The sequence below is a fragment of the Hippopotamus amphibius genome, chromosome 11, assembly GCF_030028045.1.
Source record: "Hippopotamus amphibius kiboko isolate mHipAmp2 chromosome 11, mHipAmp2.hap2, whole genome shotgun sequence".
Classification (NCBI taxonomy): domain Eukaryota; kingdom Metazoa; phylum Chordata; class Mammalia; order Artiodactyla; family Hippopotamidae; genus Hippopotamus; species Hippopotamus amphibius.
In genome coordinates, this window is record NC_080196.1 from 54,058,006 (window position 1) to 54,083,244 (window position 25,239).

The 25,239-nt window shown below is 38.1% G+C and overlaps 1 protein-coding gene across 4 annotated transcripts; it reads right to left on the reverse strand.

The window, feature by feature from the left end:
• Nucleotides 1-892: 892 nt before the first annotated feature.
• RNMT (RNA guanine-7 methyltransferase) lies at nucleotides 893-22,194 on the reverse strand. Of its 4 annotated transcripts, none has more exons than XM_057698955.1 (11): nucleotides 22,133-22,194; nucleotides 19,467-19,921; nucleotides 17,114-17,249; nucleotides 13,842-13,967; nucleotides 11,609-11,724; nucleotides 10,382-10,563; nucleotides 9,647-9,811; nucleotides 6,561-6,678; nucleotides 5,242-5,343; nucleotides 4,274-4,307; nucleotides 893-1,210 (listed from the first exon to the last, which is right to left on the reverse strand). In XM_057698955.1, exons 2-11 carry the CDS (start codon nucleotides 19,881-19,883, stop codon nucleotides 1,173-1,175), a joined length of 1,434 nt encoding a protein of 477 aa, XP_057554938.1. In that variant the 5' UTR covers nucleotides 19,884-19,921; nucleotides 22,133-22,194; the 3' UTR covers nucleotides 893-1,172. The 4 variants fall into 4 exon arrangements, with proteins under 4 accessions (XP_057554938.1, XP_057554936.1, XP_057554939.1 ...); XM_057698956.1 differs by having other exon boundaries at nucleotides 1,072-3,275; nucleotides 22,133-22,181; XM_057698953.1 differs by lacking the exon at nucleotides 4,274-4,307 and having other exon boundaries at nucleotides 22,133-22,181.
• Between the last annotated feature and the right edge of the window lie 3,045 nt (nucleotides 22,195-25,239).

Consider the following 25,239-nt stretch of genomic DNA (forward strand, 5'->3'; position numbering starts at 1 on the left):
TTAAATTTTTCATTACATATAAAAACTGGCAAGTTTTCTAAACAGTGATAAATTAAGGACAACAGTTCACATTGCTGTTGGCTTTGCAAGGGTCACGCAAGAAGGCTGACAACTCTAAGGGTTCTGAAATGGCAGATGCAAATTCTGAGTGGGGATGAGATGCCAGGCCCACTGTGCCAAGAGGAACAGGTGCTGGTTCTTTCTGGGCCCAAGAAGATAATGGATCTACAGCACGCAGCACCAGTAACCTAGACCCATCATCAGGGAGAAGTCCCCTGAAGTCTCTCTGTCAACCTCCTTCAGAGTCAGTCACACACTGCCTGCACCCCCCACTCCCTGTGCAGTTCCATATATAAATCTGAGGAAAATGTGCAAACAGCTTCACATGGGAGAGGTTCACTAAATCTTGAGAAAAACACCTACAGCATTTTGGTTCAGTAAAGAAATGAACTACATCCTTGATAATTAGAAACATAAATTGCTATCGTAGGAAACTCTTAAGAGAAAGCCCCCCAAATGCAAAACACTTTTATGCTGGAATCTGAAATGTTCTATCCAGTTCTACAATTGCCTCATATTAGCATATGAAGTAGTTGTTATTTATAATGAAGTTTAGTAACTGGTTAAAATTCTAGGTAATTAACTTTTATGACCATCTAAAATTTACTTTTAAACTTATAATTTTAGCAATATATATTGAACACTTACATTCAATTGTACAGAACACAGTTAATTTAATCTTGAAAAACATTAACAAAATTAAGGAAATAAGTACAACCCCCAAAAATCAGTACTCTCTCTCACTGATTCTATAACTGCAATAAATTTAATACTGTAAATAAACACTGGACAAAGCAGGGCACTGGCAAAAGAACTCAGAGGCTTTAACAAGTCATTTTATAATTTTTATGAGCTAAGAGGGTGGAGGCAAATGGAATTCCTAGAACATTACTTAAAAATAGATTTTTAAAGACAAAGGTCCCAACTCACTCATATACACACACAAAGTTCATCTGTCACAGACAGCAAATGCTGAATTTATACACTGTGGTTTCCAGCAGCATCCTGCACACTGAGAATAATTAAATTAAACAAGGTTGTCAGATCTATGGAAGATGGACCGTTCGAATCTGTACAAAACAGAACACAGCTGCTCTGCATATGTGATGTGCTCACTGCTGCTTCTCAAATGCAAAAACCAAGTAAATACCTAAAAAGAAAAAAAAGTTAGAGGTTGGTTTCTCATATCCTCAGGGCAACAATCCTGGTCTTGTTCATAATTTGGTGAAAATTCTCAAGCAGCTTTTGAAAAGGAAAAATTCCATTATTTCTAAGAGTTCTTCAATAATTTTGAGTCATACTTAGGCGATATGGGATCACTGAAAACAAATATCCACTTACTGTAATACTTGGTGACATCACAGCCCTGCAGAAAACCAATTCAACAGCTCTAAAAATCTCTACTGACAGTTTGAGGGGAAAAAAAAAGTATAAAAGCAAAGAAAATGAAAACTGAGAAACCTTATGATTTAATTTTTTTCCTGGAATAACTGAACTACTGTGAGTGCAGGGATACTCTAAGTTTGCTACTCAGGGGGGGAAAAACACCCTAATAAAAACTGTAAGGAACACATATAACATGCATGTTAGAATTCATCCAATTATCCAGCTGTTGTGTTGTAGGGCCTAGTAAGGAAAGTGAGCCAACATGATAACTGACGGTCCCAGCCCCCAAAGCACTCTCCCTTAAATAAGGTTTCCTGCTTTAATGTGAGTTCAAAGATATGCAAATGTATCTACAGTTTCCCATTCTGAATCACAATGAAGTTCAAACTTACTGTTTCTGCTTATAAGATACCAACAGATTTTATGGTTATGAAAACAGCTGAGAAGACAAATCCTCAAAACATCACAAGAATGTTCAGGGTGTTCACTAGGACATTCACCCATCGAGTCGCGATAAGAGGCCACATTACGAAGAGGCCTCGCCCCTTGGGTCCACTGTGTAACAGGAAGGCAGTAGGACGGGAGACCTGCACGTAAGGGCCTCCTGATTCTCGCGCCCTTGGCCCCTCCAACCCAGCCTGCACAGGTGCACCATGCTGTCTCCCCTAATACCACTCTGGCCATGCTCTCTCTACTCCTCATCTACTAGCTCCCAAGTGTCTTAGGAAAAATAAATATGGCAGGCAGCACAGTAGACGGGTGGGCAGAAAACAGGCAGGGTGACCAACACTCTGGATTCTTCTTGAGGGAAAGGAAGCAGAGCAGCCTAAAGCACTCACAAGCAAGTCCTGGGGCTCAGGACAGGCTGGCACTGCTGAGCTTGCCCCGCACTCCAAGGGATCTTTCTGCAGTGAACCCTGCCAAACCCACCCCCCACACACCTATACCCTCTGCAGGTAAACTGGCAGTCCTGACCTGCCCTGATCTAGGCTCATTTAAAACCAGTGCCTGATTCCAGATCAGCAATCAATAACTTTCTCTCCTTTCTAGCTCAAAAATTTTGGCAGTCTGACTAATTATATAAAATACCTTCTGTGCCAGCATTTCAATCAGGATTTAAACAAACGAAACTTGAACCACTTCCAAAAGCAAATCAGCAACAATTCTCCTTCCTTCCATATTTAAAGCATCTTCTAGAGGAGCAGCAGGCTCTGGTAATGCAAGCTCAATGATTAGACCAGTAGGAGTCTAAAATACAGGTTCTTAGACTGTGGCACCAGCTCACAAAGCCTGCCAGGTTACAAGAGTATATTCATCACACAGCAGATGGCCCTTGACACGCTGATCCTAGCTACCCTTTGGCCACTGCTCCTTTCCTGTTGCTTTTCTCCTCTCTAATCCACCTCTTCCTCAACTGTCTGGGGGCATCTAATTCTTCACTTGTATATTATCACTGAAGTAACACGTCTAATATAAAACTACAGTGCCAATCTACAGCCAGCACCACCATCATGACCTTTGACCAAGGTCGTTCTGTTACACGGCACTCCAGGGAAACCAAAGAAATGTGTCGGTTTCCGCGCACATTTCTACATTTGTTAGAGATTATACCCCTAAATCTTCCAATCCCATTTCTATCCAGGGCACCAATATTCCGAAACAAACAGGCTCAAAGTGTGAGCCCTTGTCTTCTTTCCTTTTCCTCTCCCTCCAATTCAGCAAGTCCTAAGAATTTTCCTTTCCGTGGGCGTCCTTGAGGCCATGGCTGTGAGTGTGGAGCACCTAGGCTAGTTCTCTGACCTCAGCCAAGCTATTCATCTGTTACCTATCTGTGAAAAGAAGATAGAAGTAATAGTAGTCTACTCATAAAACCGTGAGGATTAAATGAGGCATAACATAGCAACTAGGCACAAGCTAACTACTCAATAATTCCAACTATTACTAGTTTCCAGATTTCACTAGTTTTTATTAGGCTCTCTTTCATCTGTTTTCCCCATTACAGGAACTTCAGCATGTAAAAGTTTCCCTAGAAGTCACTTATTTATGTCTGTTTCTTCCACTTGATAGTACACTTCTGGAAGGCAGAGAGGTACAATTTATTTTTTTACCCCCCCCAAAGCCCTTTCATAGATCTGTATGTAAGTCAGTATTCAAAATGTTTATCAGATGGCTTGTCTCTGATTATGTTTGATTTTCCCTTCAACATAATCAACAAATATTTAACCAAAGAATGGGAACTACCTTTTAAGTCATCAGGGCAACCATATAAGGGTATCATCATCCTGGCAGGGAGGCTCTGGGACTTCACAGATTGGCCAGGCCTCTGACTTCTCCTCCAAACACTGGTGCCTCATTTTAGAATGTCCCCACATCATGGCTGTTCTCAAGCACACACCCTCTAAAACATCCTGCTCAGTGCTGCTTCACTAAATGTGCTAGTATTTATTATGCCTTTACTGTCAACACCAGATAGGCTAGAACCAAATAAAATACAGAGAAGTGCTCCATAAGCCAAAATTTCCAACAGAAATGCGAGATAAAGACGTCAAATACAGACAGCTTCATGGTAACGAGTAGACAATGAAAATGTTTAAGAATACTCATCAAAGTTTATGTTAAGGAACATCCTACATATCTCTTCTCTTGGCACTAAACAGCCATGCAAGACACGGGGAATTTAGACATTTATAGGAATTTTGTGTAAATACAATCAACCCCTCACACAATCTAATGTGCGTCAGAAAAATTCTAAAGTTTTCAGATTTTAACAATCACTGTGAAGCAATCTTTGAAAATGTCAGTAAATCTACACTGATGATGTACTCACTTGTAGCTTCCCATTCTGATTTACTTAACGTTCCCTAAAATTTGAAAAAAAAGAAAGAAAATTTCAGATTGAAATATGGAAGTACATACTTATTTTTCAATAATGCACAGAGGTGCCCCAAAATCCTAACTTCATTATAAATATACATACAATTTGATGTTACTACTATTGTTATGTGAATATAAAATAAATCAATGAGATTAACCTTTAATGCCATCTTCTCACCACTTTTGCACTCCTGCCAATTCCCTAAACCACTGACTCTCAACCAAATGGTAAATCTGCATAAAGATGATATTCATGTGTAACTGGAAAAAGTACCTAGCTTACATTTTTAAATTGGAAAATGAAGGGAGAAAAAAAAGCCTATCTTGAAACATCAAACAATACTGCAGGAGTGAATAAGATTTTTGTGTTTTTACAAAGGAAATCACAAAATAAAGTACGTATCACACAAAGGAAATAAACTGTATTTAGTAATACACTTGCTACTTTGCAAAGGCACTGAGTAACAAGACACAGTAGCAAGTCTGGTAACTAATATAATTTTAAAGAAGTGATAACTGTGTAACATTCATAATTAAGGAAAATGTGAATTTCCACATAGAAGTCAGTGAAAATGAAGATGTAATTTTTCCCCATCTCAGTTCATAAGCCCCTGAATTTTACTACGGAACACCATAAGTCAGTAGTGTCCAGGTTAAGACACAATGACACAGGAAGAAAACTCTCAAGCCAAGCCTGTAACTGTTCTCCCATCCTTACTTTCTCAAATACAGCCCTTCATTCTCAGCTTGTTAAAATCCATTTTATTCTATATTTTACAGTTATAAAAAGCTATCATAACTTAGGGGAAACAGGCTAATGTGTATCTGATTTGTAACTCGGTGAACCCAAGTACTGTAAACCAGTGAAATAATTTCCTAAGTTTCCATTTTTCTGTAAAACGTTAAAAAATGAAAACTTACCAAAGGTAACCTCACTTGACTGTTCTTCATGTACTTTGCTGCATGTTCATAGTCATCTGCCTTCTCAGATGCAAGCCTGGAATTCTCATTTGCGGGATACGGCTAGGAAAGCAAGTATAATTCCTAGTTGAGACATTACACTGATATTTACAATTCAGAATTAAACACGCTAAGTCACTGAAATAAGTAAAAGAAGAATCTTTAAGTATTACTTCAGGAATACAAACTACAAATACTTTTGAAATATGAAAAAAAGGGTGAAGGGAATCCTCTCTGAACAGGGCAGCCGCCACGGTCAATACTGAGATGCTGAGATGACAATCAGAGTATCTACAATCACAGAACGTCTACACGGGGACTGAACCGTGTCCTGAATTGACAACAAGGACCACGCAGCAGCAAACACCTGCATCTCCCCGAATTCCGGTCCAAGGCTTTTTCTATTACAACTTTGAGCTGAAGGAAGTTATCAGAAGAGCTAAACATTCATTTGAACATTATGGTGACTTAACAGCCATGGAAGCATGAACAGCAACTGGAAATAATACAAACGAAACACTCAGTCAATGGAACCTTGGGCATTCCAGAAGAGAAGGAAAACATCCAGCCTCCAATAAAGGTCATCTCCATATTTACAAAGAATCGGAAGAAGGACCTCAGAAAAATGCTGTGTTTTTACAGGTATGCTGAAATGTTTATTCAAATTACTTCGAGCACTACTTTTAATCCATTTTAAGTAATATCTCTTTATACTATGAAGTAAAGTGCTGTGTAATGCATGTAAATCAAAACAATGAGTTACACAGACTCATGTAGCAGCCATCTACTCTACAAAGGTTACACACTCTTTTAATTCCTTTCTTCACCCTGTTACAACAAACTAGCTAGAGCAAGGAACCACTTTAGACCTGCATCTTCCTGAAGAACTTTTAAGAAACTGATCCAGGAATGCCTACTTTGCTATCTTCTTTTCCCCCTTTCTCTATAAGTATCCCACAGTAACCTCAGATATTAGAAATTTAGCTGTGTGTTTGCTGTTTAAAAAGCATTTAATTTTTTGGACTTCCATAGTGGGGAGAGGCAAGGGTGCTGCTGAACATGCTATAGGGCACAGAGCAGCCCCAAATGCCAACAGTCCTGAGGTTGAGAACACCTACGTGAAAGCTCTGCCCTAGGTGCTGAAGAGTCTAGAATTCACACCAATAATCTGTGTAATTTATATAAATACTGAATGTGTACATGGCCTTGAAAGGAATCTCAGGAACAGTCAAGCAAGTTTACTACGACCTGAAATTTTTACACCTTTTCTAAATACTTACCTCCAGAGCCTGCATTCGTTTTAACAGCATTTTATTTTCATTGTTCTTAATCTTTTCCTCATAGAATTCCAGAAATGTTTTTTTGTAGACTAGTTTCATATTGTACTTCTTTGCCATTCTGTCCAAAAAAGATTATTTAGTGAAAAGTATTCCAAAATACTTGTAATTCCTCACAAAACAGTAACATCTTCTGGGCTTAACTAAAAACTACAAATTCACAAGAGGACCATGCAAAATGAGTGAAGCGCAACACACCAGTGACCTGAAGGAAATGTGCAGTTAAATCTCACTGGGTCACAGGGAACCCCAGGAACATAACAAACAGGCCAGGAAATGACAAGAAAGGCTGTGAGATGGGGAGCACAGGCTGTAAGGAACCCTCTTCTACAAACTCCATTTTATCTAACTCAATCTCTTACAGTGGCACTGAAAATAGCTACCAACTTCCTTCTTAAAATATTCTCCTTCATCTACTGGATTCCCTGGCAAGATGCACTATTAATTTTTATCCTACATCCTGAACTGCTTCTTCACAGTTTGTTGCATAGGTTTCTTTTCCCAACTTCCAAATGCCATGTGGCCCAGAGCCTTGCTCACTGTCATTCCCTGATATACACAGCTTGCCAACAGCTACCATAGCTCAGTCCTGGCTTCTGTCACACTCATTTACTGCACTGCTCCCTAGAAATCTCCACCAGGACTGTCACAGGCATGCTCTAACTTTCCACCTCCAGGGCTGAATCCCACTAGGCTGTTCTTCTACCAATCTTTGCTATTTCAGTAAATCCATCTAATGATCCACACCACCCGCTCTCCACGCCTAGTGTTCAGCACGCCACTAAGTCGTCTCCATTTACCTATATGACGTACTTCAAACACTCCTGATCCTGCCATTGGCCACCATCTTGCTCCATCATCACCACCACACAGCTGTATCACTTGGCTCATTTCCCGGCTTCTATTCTTACCCTCCCTCAACCCATCTTCCAAGTGCAGCCAGATTATGCTTTCAAAAGTGCACAGGTCACGTCCCTCCTTTACACCACTCACTGGCTCTCCAGCGCACTGAGGGCACAATTCAAAAACCTTTAACACAGCCTCTGAGGCACTCATTTACACAGGAGTGCTGCCTCATCTTGAGCCAGCTGAGCCCTGATTCCTTAAGGTCCAGTCACAATGGCTTTCCTTCAGGTCCTTGAACGAGCCAAGCTCTGTCTGTCCCACTCGGGGCCTTCACACATATTGCCCCTTATGCCTGCAACACTCTCCCTTCCAGTCTCCAACTGGCCAATTAGACATCCTTTAGATGTTGACTTAAAAGTCACTTTTCCCCAGGTGGCTTCCTTAAATCCTCAATGACATTAGGTCTCTCTGTTTAACGCTTTGTGTGTATATTCTTTCCCACTGCATTTGCCAAAGTTGATTACTATGTATCTATGGACAACAAAAGGGACCGTGAGGATGATTTGAGGTAGCAGGAGAAGGAGGAGAGGAAGAATGGGAAAAACTCTGAAAGGGGACTTATGAGGTGACAGATGAGGGGACAGAGTGAAGTAAACATTTGAGGTCCACTCGGATTTGCAGGTAAGAGGCATACATAAGGCAGAACTCCCTATAATTTGCATTAACCCTCCTTGGAAAGACAACATGAGTAAATATAAAAGCCTCTTCTATTCCAGGCAGTTCATTTTCTAGCATAAATATCCAAAATAAGCCTTCAAAAATGAAATCAAGCTTTATACCCTCGAAATATAATTACAAAAAACTGAGACTCAATTTGACCAATCTGAATAGGTTTGCCATGCAAAAGCTAATTAATGAAATGTCAAAAGAACATCTCAAAATCCCTATGCATTTTCAGATTGTCTCCCTGAATGAATACCTGTCTCAATAAATAATGTTTAAAAATTTTAAATATTAAAGTGGTAATTTATGACTTTATATGTTTATCATCATTAGGCAATATAAGCAGAAAAGACTGCTAGTGTTTGCCTAGCATTTAAAAAAAGAAAAAAACCTTTCATTTTATTCTTTACCTTTTGGGGTATGCTCAAATCACCATTTTGTCAACCAAAAACACCAAGCTAACATACCAAACATATAAAACAACATACTAAAAACGTTTAACTTTTTCCTTCATAAAGTTGAAGAGCATAACATTTCCCAAAAGTTTGCTAACTATAAGGAAAATGTGATAAATTTTTTAATTTTATAGTTCATACTTATAAATTGTGCATATTTTCCACATTTAGTCACATGCTACTTCATTTTCTCGATTATCGTATAATATTTTTGTATATTGTAGAACTTCTGAAAATCCTACACCCATAGTTTTATAAGTTGCCTGAGACAATTCAAATAATCACCAGCCAAAAATAAGCAAAAAAATAAAGCTCTTCCTTTTCCTTAGTTAATAAAGGCTTTGTTTTAAAAAGAAGGAAATGCAGTTTGGTCAGCTGTGACATGGCCTGCATTTAACTGGACTCTTCCACGCTCTCTATTGGGGAGAACCCCAAGATCAAGGTGTCTCATAAGGCCTTGAGGCCTTACCTGAAACCCCAGCTTTCCCTGTGCCTGTGGTTTGCCAGGACTCCTAGGAATTCAGGTGCATGAGTGAATACATTCTTGAATCAGGACTTTATTATCACATTGTCCGTGAGACAGAGGCAATTTCATAAGCTATAGTGAAATATAAAACAACTTTTAATACGTATCCCTGTCAAAAGGAGGATCTCTGCTTTGGGAACACGCATTTTATGTTACCAAAGTAACAGCATTACTTAAAAACAAATCTTTTGCTATTTATAGTGTCAGTTATCTTCTGCCACAAGTTGCAGGCGACAGGCTCCCTTTCTTGCCTACAGGATAAAATAATTCCAGGAATAAACGAAACTAAATGAGTAAGGTTGTAAGAGACCTATGGCACCAACCCTGGGTTTGAAGTTATTCTTTTTTCTTTAAAAAATAAGGCTATACTTCTTCTTAGGATCCCACTTAAAATAAGAAAGAGAAATACTGATTTTTCCCCCTTTTCCTTCTCTCTTACAAAAAAAAAAAAAACAGTAACGGATTAATGACATTCTTACTCATTTAGCAATGGAAAATAGACCAAGAATTCAGGGACATCCACAACACCTTCCAAGTTGAAGTCATATTTGCAGCCAAATAAAGGGTAATCTCCTTTCTTCTGGAATTTCACAGTATATATTTCATTTCCAAATGATTCTGTTTCTGAAGCTTCAAGGCGTCGTCTATAAAAGTCATCCGCAAACCAAAATAAAAAGATTAAATTTGTTATTAGGTGTAAAGCAATTATACTCCAATACAGAGCTCAAAAAAATTTATTAGGTCAAATTTATTTTGATCGGATTAAATATGGGGGGCACACATATGATGCAATTTTATAAAGATTAGCTTTTAATTGGAGTTGAGCTACTTTTAAGAAGCAATACACTAAAAGATCATTAACAACCTCACTAATAAAATTATGCTGGAAGCAGGTTTCACTATCATGACAGCTGGTTAAGTCTCAATGCCTCACACCTGATCTGGAGTTTGTCTAGCAATACCACCTCTGGCTTTTTGGCTCCAAGTAACATCAGTCTCAAACTTACATATAAAGATGTTTTAAAGGTTCATCTGTAAATCTGACTTTTTTTAACTTAAAATTTGAGTATCTACTCAATACATTATCAAAATGCTCAGACCTTATAAGATCAACATGGCATGTTCTATAAACTCTATTCCTGATAAACATTTGCTACTCTAAAATAAGCTTAATTTTGAGTATTTTATAAACCACAATATATAAAAGTACTTACATCAACTCAAAGCTATTGGGAGTGGTACCAATAAAATAGCCTCCAGGGCTCAGTCTCTCACATGCATTTCTGAGCATGACATCAGCCTGCTCGTAGGACTCAAATGAGTAATGGCAGACAAACTGACAACTGCAGATGTCAAAGCACATTTCTGGGTCACGAAACTTATCAGTCAAAAGTTCCTGAAACACATTAAAATGGGTCACAATTCTGAAGTTGGCTGCAACATAAAAAGTTAATGAATTAATTTCTAGAATTAGGATTCTTAAAATAAAAGTATACATGCCCTCCAACCAATCTACCCTTTCTCATTATATATCATAAGGATCATCATAAAAACGTTCTTTCTTTCTGGTTCAATAGAATTCGATTCCCATCTTCAGAGTAATTAAAATATATCAATCAAACATGACATTTAAAGGAGTTGATTCTTTAATTGGCTTTACTTGAAAACTAAAGTAAAATGATGTTGAACAATGACTTGCGTTTAAAAAAAAACACAAAGTTGGCCTTTGGGACATTTTTTATTTTTAAGGCTGTGCCACACATCTTGCAAGATCTTAGTTCCCCCACCAGGGATTGAACCCAGGCTACGGCAGTGAAAGTACCAAGTCCTAAACACTGGACTGCCAGCAAATCCCTGGGACATTTTTTTTTTAATGCAGAAGTGTTTTTTAAAAGTTTCCAATTTTCCAGCAGTATACTTTCATCTTTCCTTTCCACTTTCACAACTGCAAACAAAATGTGTAGGGTTAAAGGTATCTGTAATAGTTTAATGAACTAACAAGCCAGGCAAGAAAGATAAAGTTCAAGGTGAGACTTCCAGCATTTCAAGTGTCTCTGCAGTCTTGAAATTCAGCTGTTAAAGAGATTTGGAAACAGGTGTCACCAGACTGTGACATGTTGGGAAACCACCCAAATTACAAGATAAACAAAACATAAGCACAGATCTATTTCAAAATACTAGAAAATAAATTGTGTCCAAACAGAAAAGCAACAAATGATTTCAAAAGCAAAAGAAATAAAAGCTAAAAATTCCCACAAGTATTCAGTGGGTCATTTAAGGAAATTTAATCATTAATGGAATTTCTAGTTGAAACTGAAAATCCATGTCCTAAGATTTTTAATGTTTCAAAGCAAATCTGTAAAGAAAGAGCTAACTTTTAAAGCAAATCATTTACTCACACTAAAAATATAAAAACAGAGAAATTTAAAAGAAACACATACCTTTGAACAATCAGCAGTTATAAATTCTGCACTGAAAATACATTCATTATCACGACAACGATTTTTCATGTCCTCGTAACGCTGCTGGCACTGTTTGACAGAAACATCAGCGATATCTGGAAGGGGGACAGGTGTTAGTAATGTCGACAAAGGCCTCCAGAGTTAAAACGGAAATGCAAAAATGGCACAAATCTAGACTGCGTCTCAACTGTTACACTTAGGCAGGGAATCTAGCCTTAGAAAAGCAAAGAGGTTCTATTCTTTTCAAAACAATAGAGAGGTCTTTTGTTCCAATGCAAATGCCCTATTATTTTTCAAAAGGAATTAAACACTTTCTCAACAGGTACTGACAACAAAAAGCTCTATCATGATTGTCAAATGCTTATTCCAAGTTAAAAGCAGAAAGTTTAGATTCCAATTTGAACTATAAAACCTAACACTATAGGCCCAGCTCTTTATATTTTCTTAATAAAATGTTATCTGCCTTTTCCCAGCGTTGAGATTTGCACTGCAGGTACAAAAGCAGCGGTGGGTACCTTGTCATGAATATAAGGTAGGGGCACCAATGGTACTGGTAATACTTGATACATTCTTCACCACTACAAACCAGCACAGAAAGAAAAAAGGGGGGGAAAAAGCCAATTTCATTTAAGAATGTCCTTGATAAAACACTAAAAATTAATCTTATGAAATCTTCAAAACATTTCTGCTACATAACGAAGTCTGAACAGGACTGCTGTGACCGCACTGTGAGCTGTACTGGCCACTGCTTTCACACAAAATTGTTTTCACTTAAAGAACCACTGACAGACCTTTGGGGGACCTCTTCTTCAAAGTGAAAAGGGTGAGCCTACCTCTTCATGAAAACTACAGACAGTATTTGTTACCAATGATAAATCTGAGCTTTTAAGTGTAAGTTTCAGCTCTGAAAAACCTGCAGCTACCACCATGGTCTGGGCATCTTCCCAACACTTAAGACTTTTCTGATTTATGGTGATGTTAAACAAATACAATTTCTTGATGTCAACATTTAGAAGATTTGTATAACCTTAGTGGACGTTATTTTCCAAATATGATAAAATCCTGCAGGGCAAAGTGCACGACAGACCAATGGATTTAAATATAACAGAACACAAAAAGTTCGCCAATATGGTTTCAGATTCCACACTGTAACTAACCTTTAAGGAACTACCACTTGCCGAATTTTGATACAGTATCAAAGATGAATATCCTCAATTACCTGAAAAGGCTATTAAAATACTCCATTTCACAACTATTCATCCAATAAAATAACACACCAAAACATACTGATGCAGAAACAGGTATGAGAATCCAGTTGTCTTCTACTATTTCAGACTCAAAAGGAATTTGCAACAATACCTTTAAAATGCGAGTCTTCTCACTACATTTTGCTTGTAATAAATTCAAACTATTTTTTAAATTCTCCGTTTTAATTTCTATCATCAATAGATATAACCACATACACAAAAGCTTTCGGTCCTCAACCGTTTTTAAGAGAAGTGCTGGTTGAGGCAATACCACTCCACAAGTGGTGCTGGGCACTTCCCATGACTTCTCACACAGGAAGGAACGTGACTTCTGCGTGTCCCTCTTCAGGGTGAAGACTGACCGGTGGATTCAGGTGCTTGATTCACCCAGGTAAGTTCCTATCAACTTGTCGCCCAGTAGCTTTAGCATCTTTTATGATTGCTGCTTAGATCTATTATTTCATCAAGCGTGGAAAAACTTATTCATCATGATTTTTCAATAAAGAGGAATTTCTCTTTTCAACCATTTGGTTATGTTGAAATACGGTTCATATAGGGTTAGAGAAGATAAATACTCATCCCCCCCTTTAGTTTATGAATTTCAGAATAGTAAGTTTCTTTGCTGCCTGCAAGTGTGAACAATGAGATTTTTTTCCTTTATTTCATGTGTTTCAATCCACTGTAATCACAGTCTTTTTTAATGAAGGAACTGTCCTATCTTTGACCAGGGAAAGCCTTTCCAAGTCTGTGCTTCAAATGTGGAGTCCAATATGACTCAAACCACCCTTGGTTTTAACACCATCAGTAAAGTCTCATAACCCATTTTAAAAAACACCTGTCTCACGCCTGGCCCCCAGACATCTTGCGGTAAGATATTTTAGTGTTATGTCCACAATGAGATCTTTCTTATTTCCATTTACTTACTGACCACAAATTATTCCTTCCCATGCCATTATCCATCTTACCAGTACAAACTAGCTTGTCAATTCTTCCCTTTTTCCACTTGAGCAAATCTCCACCTTTACCACATCCCAGGTCCAACACAGTGATATCACGTTTTTTTTTCTGTCGCACCTTTTCTAAAAATTCCCCTAAAAGAGAGAAATAAGTCATAATAAATGATCTCTTCTCCGTTTTTACTAAAGCATAAACTGTTACCCCTAAAAACCTACTAACTCCTGCCTGACTGTACAGTAAGTCCCCGACACACGAACCTTCAAGTAGCAAACTTCCAAAGACCAATCACGTAAGTTAGTTCATGTGTCTGGCGTACAATGTCACATGCATGCCTCCTCTACAAGTGGTTGTGTTTTTGTATACTTTACAGTACTGTAAAGAGTACATTAGTACAGTACCTTTATTTCAAGCCCAGGAGGTCCAGAAGCAAGCATAAAAGCAGCGGGGATGTAGCTGGTACCACTAAGAAGCGCCAACTGTTGTACTGTACTACAGGACTTTTCAAGGAACTGTACTGTAAGATTAAAAATGTTTTTGTGTTTGTTTTTTATGTATCATTTGTGTGAAAAGTACTATAAACCTATTACAGCTATATAGTGTTTGTGTTAGTTGGGTACCTTGGCTAGCTCTGTTGGACTTACAAACAAACTGGACTTATGAACGTGCTCTCAGAACGGAACTCGTTCGTGTGGAGGGGACTTACTGTAGTATAAACACATTCATTTATGTAATTAATTCATAACTTTTGGGAAATATTTCAAAATTTGACTATGAGTTAATTAACTTGATCCTTTAGCATTAAAGACAAAAGAGTATGTGTCTGGTATTTTAGAAGGTAAGACAGGTTTTTGAAAGTTATTTTCAGAATTTGATTCAACATTAAATAGTAAACATTTTCTTTTTCTCTCTCATTTTATTAAAAAGAAGTTTAACAGTACAGAAAAGTCACATGACCTTGGTGGGTCAATAATAAACATTTAAAATTCTAATTAATATAAGAATACCCAACATTCATTCATGATAAGAGAAAAATTAATTATTCATAATTTTTTGTAGTTCTCTTTCCAAAGCTAAGTGTTTAGCTTATTATACACTTAATAAAAATAATTATGGGATCACAACAGAGCCTTGACTTTGATAAAAGATGTCAAGCTTACCTCCAAAAGAAATATAAGAACTAGTCAAAAATCTATATACCTCTTAATTCTACTATCATCAGAATTCTTAAAAACTCTGAAGTAAAAAATGGAATCTTCTGTCGCAATCTACCAAGTCACATTAATAGCCAACAATAACATTAGTAGATCCCCACATATCAATAGCCAAATGGTTCAAATATCAATTAAAGGCATATTAATATTCTTAGACAACAACAACAAAATTCTTAGACAACGAAATATTCAGCAATTCTAAAATTGGGTAAAATACTGAATCCTACATCTACTCTTCCTGTCATTCTGAGTTTAACGCTTTCTGTTTCCTATGTGTACTATGTGTACTATTTTGACTGCTAGAATATTTTGTATAAATACTTCTGCCTTTCATGTCACAGAAGTACAAGTGTTTCATATTTAACTTTCTGCTATGAATCTTACAAAAACAGCATAAAAAATAACATGCAGAGAATGAAAAACAATAAGAATTAAAAAATCTCTATTTTGACATAAGATTAACGAGAAGGGAAATCTTCATGAAACATTATTCGAAGATAACTTTATCACATTCAAGCATCGTACTCAACTATCACTAGCTATAAGCAGCAACAAGGGAGAGAAAATGAATGACAAAGAATGGGTGTTAATAAGAGAAAGAAAAAAGCCAGCAAGGGAATCTGGCACAGACCACACTGATTACAGCAAGACCAAAAAGACAGGTGCAGACAGCAAAGCACCCATTGAGAGAGTTGCTGGAACAGCTGAAGAAGAAATGATACCACGAATATGCTGAGATAAATTTTTGCTAAGTCTGACGTAAGTATTTAAAAACTACCTGTTTCCCTGTTTATAAAAATAATACAAGCAACAAAGTGAAAAATAGGGCTGAACTTAAAAATATTTATTCAAAGAATAAACACATGAATAAACAACACATCAGGAAAAATACTCAATGATAAGTTATCTGCTTTACTGAGGATGATGAGGAAGGGAAGAGAAAAACTGAAAAGAAATTAGGAATAGGGTCCACAGATTACTTTACAAGTATAGGTTAAAAACACCAAAATGGTAACCCAAAAAAAAAAAAATTAAAAAGAAAAAAGTTCATTTATTCATTTACCCTGGCTGACAAGTAGCAGAGTCAAATCAGTCTTATTTTTGCAATAAAACATGAATACTAAAAACTAAAGTGAGGAAAAAAATATTAAAATGCGTTTGAGATAATGAGTCTAGTTTCCACTCCTAACACTTCTCAGAATGGATAATTTTATCTTTTAAAATTACTAAATTATTGTCAAAACTAATAGAAAGTAGCCATAATTAGCACTTTATTCTTTTCAGTGTAATTATGAAAGCATTCTCAGTTTTTCTGAGGCTGACTTTTAAGAAAACAAAAACAGAAGCCAAAATTTTGAAAAAACCTTTCTGTGAAAAACTTCAAAATCAACTGGCTTTTAAAATTCTGTAATCTCAGGTGACTACTCAGTATATTCTTACACAAAGCAATATATATATTATGAATCATATTTCCTCCACTGACTTTCACTGTAATTTCAAAGATGAGTTTCCATAGATAAAATGCTGCCCAAAAAGCTGAATGTCTTCCTCAGTCCTCAAACTAAACCTTAATTCTCCCCAAAAGAAAAACGTTCAAAGGATAATCAATATACATGATGACCTTTACCAACTCATTAAAGGTTTAGAGATAAAAAATTATGGCACTGCCCATTTTCTTGACCTAATGGAACCGAATGTTTAATTCAACAATATATCATTGCTCCAAAACTATCAGAGTCAAATGGATTATTCAATAGCACTAGGTAACCTTAATTCTAAATATAAAAGCACACTGCCTTCTGAAAGCCTGATTAACTCATCAACTTAATATCATTTAAACACTCATTAATATCTTATGTAGTCAGCCATAAGTAAATATGAAAAGAATTTATCTCAAAGGCCTAGTTTTATTTCTGGCTCCCGTTTTATAAAGCCAAGGTTTGATGTTTAAATGAATAGTAAATAAACACCTAGCAGCTTTGTGTATGTTTAACCATTTGGGAAGAAAAAAAAAAGAGACATAAGCTGAAATTAAAAATTCAAAACAGTAAATCAAAAAACAAACATACCAATGAGGACACTTTTCATCCAATTATTAAAGTTTCTTAGGTAAAAAATCCTACTTTGGCTACGCTTCTCCAAACCAACTTCCTGGAGTTCATTGTAGTGAGCGGCCACTGCTGAGCTGTGTCCTTCTTCCAAGTTCTGAAAATTAAAAAATGGAATAAAATCAAGAAGCTGAATATGAAAAAAATAAGTCTAAAAGAGCATCTGACCTATATATGGATAAAATACTACTGAAATCAGTAAACTTCATTAAGCAATGGCATAACTACAGAAATACCACTAACTATAATCACATGTAAGATTTCCCCGTTCCCTATTTTTAAAAACATCCCTTGATTCAAAAAATTTTCATCGTGATTTTCATCTATAGAATTTTGGTGTTAATGTATTAATAAAACCAGTACTCTTTCAGAGTTCTGATTTATTCAATTCAGTAAATGCCAGTCAGTAGATGAAGTTCCTACAAGAAAATAAAATAGAAATAATACGTTTATTATATTATTATAAAATTGTTGTGGGCATTAAATGAGATAATATACACAAAGAGATGAGAACTCAACAGGCTATGTTCAGTGTCAGTGATTTCTATCGTTTGCTATTAACCTAATTCAAGTTTCCAACTGTGCTCTCTAAGACCCTAAGCATGCTGCAAAAATGCCAGGTAGGCAAAGCCACTTCCCTGTTCAACCAAAGTATTTCATCTGATACCTAAAATAGGTTTAAAATTTTTATTTGAAAAAAGGGTTCCACTGCTAGTAAAAGTTTGAAAATTACATTTATGATACCGGCTCCTCTCTGTTACAAAGATTTTCATTCCAGCAATGACAAAAACGTGGCTTATGTGCCACTTTCTTCCTGAGGAGCGATGGCAGAATTTTATTCATTCATTGAGTAACCCAGACTCTATCTCAGATCCCACAACAATATAGTATTCCCAGATGAAAATAACTTGGTATCCCTTGCTTTATAATATTCTTGCTAAATACTAGGCTTAGCTAAAATTGTATGTAACCACCCTAATAAGAAATGGAAACAACACATTTTAAGGAATTACTTTAAGAATGTAAAACAGTACTGTCTTGAAATTTATCATTTTAAGTGATAATCTCAAATACTTCAGACACAAAAAAGAGATGAACACTTAATTAAAAAAGAAAAAAGGTAAATCATCTGGACCTTACACTATTGTCTTTTTGAAAATACTAAGAAAAAGCAAGCTATAAAAGTTAAATAAGTTTTCTGAAATAAGATAAAAATTATCTCATTAGCACAAGTTTTACCTACATAAAAAAATAACTAAATTACAAGAGTTAAAACCCTTAAGCAGATGTCTATTAAAAATAGAACATTCCTACAGATGGCAAAAAGCACATTAAAAGATGCTCAACATCACTAATCACTAGAGAAATGCAAATCAAAACTACAATGAGGTATCACTTCACACAGGTCCAAATGGCCATCATCAAGAAGTCTACAAACAATAATTGCCGGAGAAGGTGTGGAAAAAAAGGAACCCTCGTATACTGTTGGTGGGAATGTAAACTGGTACAACCACAATGGAGAACAGTATGGAGCTTCCTTAAAAAACTAAAAATAGAACTACCATATGATCCAGCAATCCCACTCAGGCATATATCTGGAGAAAACCATAACTTGAAAAGATATGCACCCCAATGTTCACTGCAGCACTATTTACAATAGCCAAGACAGGGAAGCAACCTAAATGTCCATCAACAAAGGAATGGATAAAGATGTGGTGCATATATATGATGTAATATTACTTAGCCTTAAAAAAGAATGAAATAATGCCATTTGCAGCAACATGGATGGACCTAGAGATTATCATACTAAGTGAAGTAAGTCAGAGAAAGACAAATATCATATATCATTTATATGTGGAATCTAAAAAAAAATGATACAAATTAACTTATTTACAACACAGAAACAGACTCACAGACTTCAAAAACAAACTTACGGTTACCAAAGGGGTAAGGTCTGGGGGGAGAGATAAATTAGGAGTTTGGGATTAACATATATATTCACACTACTATATATAAAATGGACAATCAACAAGGACCTACTCTATAGCACAGGGTTATTCTGTAATAACCTGTATGGCAAAAGAATCTAAAAAAGAATGGATATATGTATATATATATAACTGAATCACTCTGCTATATACCTGACACTAACACATTATAAATCGAATATACTCCAATATAAAATAAAAATTAAATTAAAAAAATATAATATCCTTATTAAAATTATGTTAAAAAAAAGGTATTATTTCACCACTGCTCCACATTTCAATCTGAAATATTTCATTATGAATAAAAGAAAATACATTCAAAATACCTTTTGTTTTTCAGGAATATCCTCAAGTTCTATTTTTCTCCTTTTCTGAGTGCCATCTCCAGTAGGTTCATCTTTTGGGAAACCATCAGTTTCCTTTCTTCTTTTCCTTGAAATGCCTTCATCATCACCAGAACCTTTTTCCTCTGGGGCAATTTCAGCATCAAGTTTTCTTTTCTTGGATGGAGTGTCTTCCCCACAACTAGAACTTTCCTTTACAAGATCATCCTCAAACTCCATTTTTCTCTTTTTTGGTGCGTGCACTTGCCCACAAGTAGGCGCCTTTTCAGAAAGCCCAGTCCCAGGAAAGGTGGTGTTTTTATTCATAATGAATGAAGACTCTGTTTCTGAATCTACTGATGTTTTTGCCTCTTTATGAGAGGTCTTTCCACATTCCTCTGTTTTTGCAGAATTTTCCATTTTTGATTACTTAGACGGTAAAACTTCATGAACTAACACTGGAATGGCAAAAATTTGATATTACTTGTAAACGTAATGCTGAGACTTTAAAAACAATTTAAACCAGAAACTAGCCGTTTAATTTCAGTGATTAAGAGTTTAAAAAAAACTCATTAGAGAATATTAAAAATATCATTGATATATATTGCATACCAATTTCTGAAAATGCTAATGTGGAAGTATTAACTATAATCCCCAAACACTTCTACAATCTTATCCATACAAGTCACCACTGGCATTAAAACTGACAAATGAAGTCATGGTAAATGAAGTCGGTTCCATGTCTCTCCTGATCCTTACTCTACAGCCTTGGTTCCCAAAATGTGCACTGGACCCCACGACAAACTCATATGGCCACAGCTGGATATTTTAAAATTTAAGAGAAAGGTAGTGATATCTGACATCTGGAAGATACCATAGATACAGCTTCAAGTAGAGCACAGTTTTAACTGAATAGACTGGACTACATTTCTTTAATTGACTCCAGAACCTTGTGAAGCTGAGACTTTGGTGGTACCACAGAAAATCAGTGTAAAACAGGAAATGAAGTTGGTGTCAAATATGATCTCAAGGCTTGAGACGATGTCCAGTACTCAACATATGTACACATTCCATTAGTCTGCATTCGTGGTTAACTATGAATTAAACACATTTTTTTCTTTCAATCTGTTATTATTTTTAAAAATAAAGTTGTTCGGGCACAATTATTAAATTGTTTGGACTAAACTACTAAGGGAAATAGTTATTTGTTTTGGCCTAGGGACATTGAAAACCAAGAAGAGGAAAAGTCTGGAAACCTACGGTTGACTTCTAAAACCCTTATTTCATAATGGGTGTCAGAATTAGGTGAAGAGAGTAGAAATGGGTGGACATGAAGTTTCAAGACTCAGCCTGCACTTTAATAACGATTAGCCTCTTTCAAATGTTCTTAGGCCTATGTGTGAAATGGAAGGGGGAGAAAAATCAGTGAGGTATTTATTGGACAGAAATTTATTAAGTCATTCAACAAGTTGAGTGAACTCCTATTACAGAGAAGCTCAATAAGGCACTGTGTGAATTAGTCTTCAAAAAGTTTACAGCTGCTTTACCACTATTAAAATGTTAGGCTCTATTATTTAAACTAAACGAAGAAGAAAAAGCAAAAGTCCAAAAATCAGTGAGATTCATCAAAATTAGAACCTGAAAGGGGGGGAGGGGGGCGGCGGGAGGTAAAGCGGGAGAAAGTGTTTCCTGTAAAGAAATGGAATAAGAAATAAAATCCTTAACGGAATGGGAAAAGCAAGTCAATTAAAACCGGGAAGGGTTTCAAGGGATATTAGCTTTCACTACCCAAGGTCTGAGGTAACAAAATACCAAGACATGCCAAAACAGGAAGAAGTGAATCAGAAAGAAATAAAATTACCAGAAATGTAATTTTCTGAATAACTGCTTAAAATGATTATCTAGTAAAACTATCCACATTTATCAAGTCCCTATCCTCTTCTCCCTGCCATTTATTTCCTAATAAAGAAATACCAATATAACTTGTCCTTAGCTATAATTAATTCCAACTGTAAATGTAATATCTAAATTCACTACTGGGGATAAAAGTTTGTTTTACTTATACTTATGTGTGACAGTTACACAGATGAGATGGTCTAAAGACAATTCAGTCAGAATAAACGACACAGAATTCCAAAAGACCCGAGAGATGGATGACCGAGGCCGAGCGTCCAAGGTGAATAATGAGTAAGGTCCCGACCCTAGAGAAGGGCCCTTCGGCACCCTCGAGAAAAAACTCAGGTAAAAAGTCGACAAATACACGGATGCGCATACAAGACCAAACCTGCATCTCGGTGACCTGCGCGGCAGTCACACCCGAGATGTCTCGAGAACGCCGGCCCAAGGGCTCGAGCTCAAGCAGATGAGCTCCATGCCCGACCCGCCGGCGGGCCAAGTCTCCTTGGGCCGGAGGACGCACCAAGCCGCCCCGGTGTAGCCCCGGCTCAGGTTCCGGCCCACCGCGCAGGCCAGGTGGCCGGCCTCTCCGGCTCCGGCAGCCCCGCGGGCCTGAAGCCGCTCTCGGGCCTCTCAAACCCGGGCGGGCTGTGCGCAGAGGAGCGTTAGCGCCCGCAGACCTGGCACCGCCAGCGGTCAGAGCGCCCGTTCCACCCGGGCGGCTGCGGCGACCACAAAAACCACCGAGCCCAGGACCTCGGCCATACACTCACCGTCCAGCCACTCGCGACTCTGTTTGCGGAAGCGGCGCCGCGCCACGCGCGTGCTGTGACGCAACTTCCGGAGAACTCAGGTCACGTGGCCCGAACCCCGAGTCCCGGCGTGCCGCGCGCGGCGTGCTGAGGGCGCCGGCACGAGCGGGTGCGAGTCCGTGGTTGGCGGGACTGGCGTGGCGGGCAGGGCGGAGGCTGGGCTTGAGCCCGTGTCTTCCTGCGCCCTGACCCACGTTCGGCTGGTCCCTCTGCGCAGTGACACGGCGGGGGCTCCAAGCGGCCCCTCCGGTCTGCACGGCGGGCTGCGGCGGCGGCAGCGGCCTCGGGTCCTGAGGTAACCTGGGTCGAGGCCTCGGGGGGCGGGGCGGTTGGCGCGCCTCCTCAACGTGGTGCGCGGCGGGGAGCGCCCCCAGGGCGGACAGAGGTCACCCCGCCCTTCGCTGTGCGCCGGTGTCCTGCAAGTCCAGTCCGTGGTGCGGTTTTCCAGCCTCCGCTCTGCCACCTTCAGCATTTGCTCTGCTCTTCCTCGGACAGGGGGGCCTGGGAGCCCCCGCGCTCGGACTTGCTTCGAAAACGCGCGGCGCCCTGCTTCTCCCCGGCGCCGCATTCGGGAGGTCCGGCCAGACCCCCTCGAGAGGGCGGTTCTCAGAGGTCAGACCGCGGAGGAAGGGGCGGCCTACACCGATGTTTGAGAAACGCCTCAGTGGTAGGATGTGTGTTGGCTGGACTTTCGTATGGGATGGCTGGGGAGTCGACACGCTTTTTTGGTCCTTATTTCCACTGGAGAGTCTCAGGTACCTGCTTTCCACCCCACACCAGGGGCAGAGGTGTGCCTGTGGACTGAGATTGTTGATGCGGTGTGTTGCAGCACTTCCCACCTGAAGGGTGTAAAACGTGATCAGAAATACGTTTTCCGTTATTCTCTACCAAAATCGATCCCTTAAAAGCAGCGTTGGAGATAGGTTAACTAGCCTGCATACTTGTCAGTAGGCGCAGTTATATTAGTAGACTTCGCTTGGGGGAAAGCAGCATTTGCAGCATGTACTTTACAGTCGAGTCACTTCTAAATTGTGGGCATTAACCTTTCTGAGGTTGACCCATTATAAACTTTGGGCCCAGAGTGAAGCCTATTTTTGACAAATGAGGATGAGCCGTCAATTTCAGATGCCTGTACTTGTATTTTTTTTTTATTATATGCGGTGAGCTAAGTTGAGAATTAATTTCAGTTCATTATTATTTCTTTTGAGGTTGATTTTTTTTTTGCCATGATGATGTATGCACGTTTTACAGATCGTTACCGCCCTAACACAAGTCAGATTACTTGAGTATGTGTTTGTAAATACTCATGCGTGCAAAATAGCCAGTGATCCTTACAAGAAAGTTTAAGCATCAGACCTAAAAATTCAACTAAACCTGTTTTTATTTCTGTGAACATAAATTAGTGGCCTGCCACAGCTGATATCTGTAGACTGTAGAAGATCACTGTGATGAAGTATCTCTTCCTCGGTATGATTTAATACTACTTGTTACTTTTGACAACATAATGGGGAAATGTTTTTCCACATGGAGTAGTTTTACTTCTCTTTGATGCTTATTTTTTATAGTAGATTGTTTTGCTCTCTACTTGAGTTCATTGTTATTGACACCTGCAAAAATATAGGTCCTAGAGATTGAATGTGCTATTTACATATCCATGCATATAAAACTGGGTAATTACATATCCATATATGCTGGTTCTGATGCTAAAGTTTCTTAAGATAGTTGTAATTTTATGGAAAATGAGTCTAATTTTGACATTTTAAGAAATTTTCTCATTAGATTAAAAGCCGCCTAACTATATGTTTATACAAACGACCATGAATTGACGTTGTGCATGAGATAATATAGAGATCACATTTTGTAGTTTTTATAAAACTTAACTACAAGTCAAGTATATTCAGTTGAGAATACTGTGTTTCTGAACCAGGTTTGTTTTGCCCAGCTCGCAGCAAGCCATACACTGAGATGCTCAGGTTTGCAGCAAAGAGGGGGTTTATTCACAAGGCATCCAGTGAGGAGAAAGGAGAACTAGTCTCAGATCAGTCTACCCTAAAACAAAGGGCTCTGGGTGTTTATGTGATAGAGAAGCAGGGCAGTCTGAGGTGGGGGGAATATGGGGAAAGGTGATTGGAAAAGGGTGTAAGGCAGGTTACAGGTGAAATGGATTTAACAATTACCCATTGGTTTCAGGAATAGAGGAAGAACTCTTGAAGGTAGTGATGGAGAGAGTAAATGAGCTAGATAAAAATATTTTAAAAGTTAGCATTGGTGTTATTTCCCCCCACTATGGTCTGAGTAATAAGTGGTTTTCTGGAAGTTGAATTAAAATAATAATAGCTGATAGTTTAGTACCTTCCGTGTGCCAAATTAAGTGCTTTACACATTTGAATTCATTTAACTCTTACATAATCCAGTGGGACAGTTGTTATGATTATTTGTGTTTTATAGATGAGGAGTAAGTAACTTGTCCAGCATCATGCAGCTGGCAAGTAGTAGTGGACTAGGTTTTGGACCCAGCAGCCTGACTCCAGAGACCAGACTCAATACTAATAATGAAACAGTGCCTGTTTTAGGCCAGACTCAGAACTGGAAGTTGACTGGCACATAGTAAATTTTCAGAAAATGTTTTGATACTTCTTAATGCTTGGATTATTATGTTCAGAGAGAAAATAGCTGGATAAGGATGTTGTCTTGCTAGCATATGAACTCTAGCAAGAGAGGGATCATCATTTTGTTCAGTGGTTTAACCCAGGTGCCTTGAACAGTGCCTGGCACACAGTGGGGTGGTTATGGATGAATGAATCGCCTAGAAAGGTTTTTTTAATCTCGTTTTTTTTGAAAGGACATACAGGATTTATTTCAACCCATTTATAAGATTTCTTTATGTGCTGTTTTGATTATTTGGTCCATTATTCACCCAAACTGGTTTGGACTTCTGGTTTGTACCGGGTTGGCCAAAAAGTTTGTTCGGGTTTTCCCGTACCATGTTATACTTCTGTCAGTGAGAGAAAATGAGGTAATAATTTGTAAGTTTTCTCGTCAGACTAAAGGCAAGCAACAGATTCAGT